The sequence below is a fragment of the Falco cherrug genome, chromosome 1 (genome assembly GCF_023634085.1).
Source record: "Falco cherrug isolate bFalChe1 chromosome 1, bFalChe1.pri, whole genome shotgun sequence".
Taxonomy (NCBI): domain Eukaryota; kingdom Metazoa; phylum Chordata; class Aves; order Falconiformes; family Falconidae; genus Falco; species Falco cherrug.
In genome coordinates, this window is record NC_073697.1 from 74152066 (window position 1) to 74156579 (window position 4514).

The 4514-nt window shown below is 67.7% G+C and overlaps 1 protein-coding gene across 1 annotated transcript; it reads right to left on the reverse strand.

Annotated features, from left to right (window-relative positions):
• Positions 1-777: 777 nt before the first annotated feature.
• On the reverse strand, positions 778-2606 carry ATOH1 (atonal bHLH transcription factor 1). The gene has a single exon (XM_055699231.1). It carries the CDS (start codon positions 2531-2533, stop codon positions 1643-1645), a length of 891 nt encoding a protein of 296 aa, XP_055555206.1. The 5' UTR covers positions 2534-2606; the 3' UTR covers positions 778-1642.
• Between the last annotated feature and the right edge of the window lie 1908 nt (positions 2607-4514).

Consider the following 4514-nt stretch of genomic DNA (forward strand, 5'->3'; position numbering starts at 1 on the left):
ACACCCCTCCCCAGGTGTCACCTGCTGAACCCAGCGGGACCCCGGCACCAGCATGGCTCCGGTTTAGCCCCGGGTCTGGTGTCACGGGCAGGCCGGGCATCAGCGCTCCCCCACCCCCGGGTTTAACCTGAGCCCAGGGGCCCCATCCTGCATCCTGCTCCCCCGGCCACCTGCCGCGCCGCTTGCGTGTCCCCAGAACCCCGTCGGCTTCCCCCGCCCGCTCCCGGCCCCCGCCGCACGCCTTACGGCTCCCCCTGAGGCTGTGGGGGGGGGACCCGCTCGTGCCCCCGACCCGGGGCGAGGGGAGGGGGGAGAGAAGGGAGCGGGAAGGGAGCCATGTGACCGGAGCGGTGGTGCGGGGACAGGCGGGCGCGAGCCGCGCGAAGCCCCGCACCACGCACTTGTCGCAATTCCCCCGGCTCAGCCGGGAACGGCGGGACGGCGGCGGGGCCCGATCCCGGCCATTCGCAGCCCCGCGCCCTCCGGGGCACTCACGGCCCGGCCTCCCCGAGCTGTCCCGCTCATCCTCCGCCGCCGGTGCTGACACCATCCCGGCTCGGGGCGTGCGAGAAGAACTAAACCCCGACCGCGATTTCAGGCTGTGTTTGATTTTTGTTTTGTTTTGGGACTTTTCCCCCACGTTTATTTGATCTCAAAAAAAATTTGTTAAAATTAAAATACATAAAACAATGGCAGCTGGCTTTGCTAGAATTAAAATAAACGATTCTTGTCGTAGAAAAGCTTTTTTTTAAAAAAAAAAAAAAGAGAAGCAGAAATAGTAGCAAACACTCCATAATAAATACGCTTCCTATTACCACAAAAGCAAAATAAAACGGACATAAAAGTTTGACACGACAAAACTGTTTTCGTTTTTACGGGAGCATTAGGATTAAGTGGCTTAATTAAGTATTGGTCTCCAATTGGCAGTTAGTAGCTTTCCTCTTGAAACCGCATCTCCAGCCGCTGATAAAGTGCTTGCGCCAAGTTTCCCCCCGCAAAAGACGCCGACATGGTGCGCTAAGGAAAATCCACCTTTTCTCCGCTATTCACAGGACAAGTCGGTGCGTTATTTACTTCGTGTGTGTCTGTGTCTGTGTGTGTGTGTTTCCATAGCAATACGGCCCAGGACAGCAGTGTCCTGGAAGACGCGGGTGGCAGCGCGGGTGGACGTCCGGGTGGGGAGGGCGCCGGCGGGACCCCCGCCCGCCCGCCGGGCAGCAGCAGCAGTAACAGCAGCAGCAGCAGCGGGGCCAGACTTTCTCCTGGTGCATCACCTGCTCGCCGGCGGCGCAAGCCAGGCTCCGCGCTGCAAGGTGGCGTGTTGGCAGGAGGGAACGGCAACGACTTCTAGGCAAAATAAACTTTTAAAGTGGTAACTAAAGATGGAGAAGAAAAAACAAAAACAAAACCCCAAGCAACCCTGACAGAGGGGGCGGGTAGAGTCATTCGCTAATAGCCGTTCCCCTGGACAAACGCAGGAGCTGCCGGGGGGTGGGAAGAGAGAGGGGGCGGATTGCGGGGCGACCGAGGGGAGCCGATGCCATCCGAGACGGCACCGCGGCCGCCTGCTCACCCCGCGGCGGAGTCCGTGCTCCGAGGGGCGGCCGCGGCCCCGGGGGGTGCTGGGGACGGCGCCCCCGCCCTAGCTGGCCTCGTCCGAGTCGCTGTAGTGGGAACGGGGCGAGAACTCCCCGTCGCTCCTGTGGGACCGAGGCGACGTTTTGCTCCTCTCCTGCGGCGGCTGCCCGGGCTGCGGCATGAGGAGGGCGGGGGAAGGGGCTCTCTGTCCCATCAGGGCGCCCTCCGCGAAGGCTGGGAAGTGCAGCGGGTCTAGTTGCACCGCGTAGCCCCCCGCGGCCGGCGGCGGGGGGAAGCGAGTCCTGCCGTGCCCGGGGGGCGAGGCTCTCGGCGGCCCCGGCGGCGGCGGCGGCGGCGGCCCCGGCGGCGGGCCGGCCCCGGCGGCGCAGGGCGGCTCGAAGGGAGCCCCGCGGTGCTCGGCCTTGCCGGGGGCGTCGGGGGGTGCGTCGGGGCTGTGCAGCAGCTCGGCCAGGGCGCTGATGTAGATCTGCGCCATCTGCAGCGTCTCGTACTTGGAGAGCTTCTTGTCGTTGTTGAAGGAGGGGATGACATTGCGCAGCTGGTCGAAGGCGTGGTTCAGCCCGTGCATCCGCCGCCGCTCCCGCGCGTTGGCCGCCAGCCGCCGCTGCTTCTGCACGCCGCTCACCTGCGCCCGCAGGCCGGGCCCGCCGCCGCCGCCCCGCGGCCGCCCGCCGCCCGCCGCCGCGCCCCGCGCCCCGCCGGGGCCGCTCCCGCCGCCCCGCGCCGCGCCGCCCTCCGCCGCCTCCTCCTCCTCGGCGGGCAGCAGGTAGCGGGGCGAGGCGGCGGGCAGGCGCGCGGCGCAGCACACGCCCAGCCAGCCCGGGGCGAAGCCGCAGCCGCCCGCCTCCGACCCCGGCCCCGCCGCCCCCGCCCCCGGCCCCGCCGCCCCCGGCTCCCGGCCGCCCTCGGCCCACGCGGCGCGCGGCAGGCTCATGGCTCTAGCGCGGGCGCCGCGCGCCCATGGGGGCAGGGCCGGGCGGGCTCGCGGCGTGCCAGCCCGCCTCGCGCGTGGCGGCCCGACGTCTCCGGTGTCGGCGGGCGCCGCGCCCCCCTTTAAGGAGCGGCACGCGCCGGGGTCCCCCCCCCGCTCCCCCCTCCCTCCCTCGCGCCCCACCCCTCCCGCCGCCCGCCCTCCACTCGCGCCGGTCGCGTGTCGGCGCGGCCAATGGCGCGCGCGCGGGGGCCGGCGCGTGCGGGGAGCCAATGGCGCGCAGGGCGCGGCCCGCCCGGCGCGCGGCGCGGGGGAGCGGAGGTCGAGGATGGGGGGGGGGGCGGGGGGGGGGCGAGCCGGGGCCGGCGGCACGCGCGGTCCCGCCCCGCCCCGTCCGGGCAGGCGCGCGCCTGGCGGCCACCCCGCGCGCGGCGGTGCGGGGCGGTGCCGGGGGGGAGCCCTGACAGCGGCGGCAGGCCCCGCCGACAGCGGGCACGGGCGTTCTTCGGCACCGAGCCCGGCCCCGCCTCTGGGGACACTCCGTCGCGCCCGCCGGGGGAACATCCATCTCCTGCCCCGCCGGGCCGCCGGCCGGCCCCGGGGTTCCGTAACCGCCCGCCCCGGCGGGCACGGCGCCCTGCATCCCGCGCCCGGCGGCCGGTGGCTGCCGGTCCGTCCGGCGCTCGCTGGCTGGCATCGGCCGCGGCGACGCTGCCCGAGCCGGCGGTAAGGACCCGGGACGCCGCCGCGGGACTTTGGCCGCGGAGGTGCCGGGCGGGCGCCCTCGGCCGAGCCCGTCAGCGCCCGGGACGCGCGGGCGGCCCGCGGTACCCGCTGAGGGGAAGCGGCGGCGCCTGCGGCCGGGGCAGCACATGGGCATCGCTGCCGGCAGGTCCCGGTCCCCCGCCAGCGCGGCCTTTTGTCCGGCCGACAGCAGCTCCCGCAGGTGGCGGGGAGGGAGGTGACTCCGAGCGCGCATCCCGACTTCCCTCCGAGCAGCCTCCCCTCCTGCCACCACCGCCCGCTCGCAGAGGAAAAGTGGAGGTTTACTCATGTGAATAGGCGTGTTGAGAACAAAGTGATGGGCACAGTATGAGGTAGATACGTTTTTTCAAACCTCAATAACTCGCAGGCCAAGGAGGGAGCGCAGCGGCCCCGAGCCGCGCGGCGGTGACATGAAATGAGCAGCCTCGGTGCAGTGCGGGGCCGCTGAGCCGCGGGCGCGGTGCGGGCCCTGGGGCCCACCTTCCGTAAACAACCGCATGTGTCGGGCAAACAGGACGCTGATGATGGGTTTTCCTTAAAAAGAAACCCAGGCAAGCCAGCGCTATTCTTTCCAGCTTTGCAATTATGTTTCAAAGGCAAAGCTGCTGGATTAGTTTTTCCTCCCTAAACATGTTGTCAATTTCTGATCAGAATGAAAACTTTTTACCGGGTGAGAAAGATGAAAAAGAGAGGAAGTTTATTTTGTTTCTATCCGTTATCCATGGAGTTGCCTGGCCACTTGTATCCAGCAGTGACTTTTGTAAGTTCCTATCTTATTACTGCGCACACACAGATGCTTATATAATTTTAAAAATAAAATCCTTTCTCCCCTGTGCTGAGCAGTACCGTTTGCCAGCTAAATACCCACCACCCCTACAGCTTTTCTTTCCATCCCCAGGCACTGGTGCATGTTCCCTCACCAGGTCCCGGTGGCACCGGCTTGCTTTGCGAGGAGTCTGGCTGTGCTCCCACCAGGGTTAAGCCCCCACGTTCCTAATCGGAGTGCTGGACACTAGCTACGAGCTGCTCCGTGCAAGGATCATGGGCCAAAGCCTGGAGATGAGCAGGAGCTTTGCCGAGCAGTAGCCACCGACACACGTTTCCAGAAGCCTAGCAAGCTCGCAGGCACAGGGAGAATGATGAGTGATGACCACGTGGCGCTGAAGTCTTTAAACACCTCGCTCCCAGCCGGCGGGCCACAGGGCTGTTGTTCCCTGAC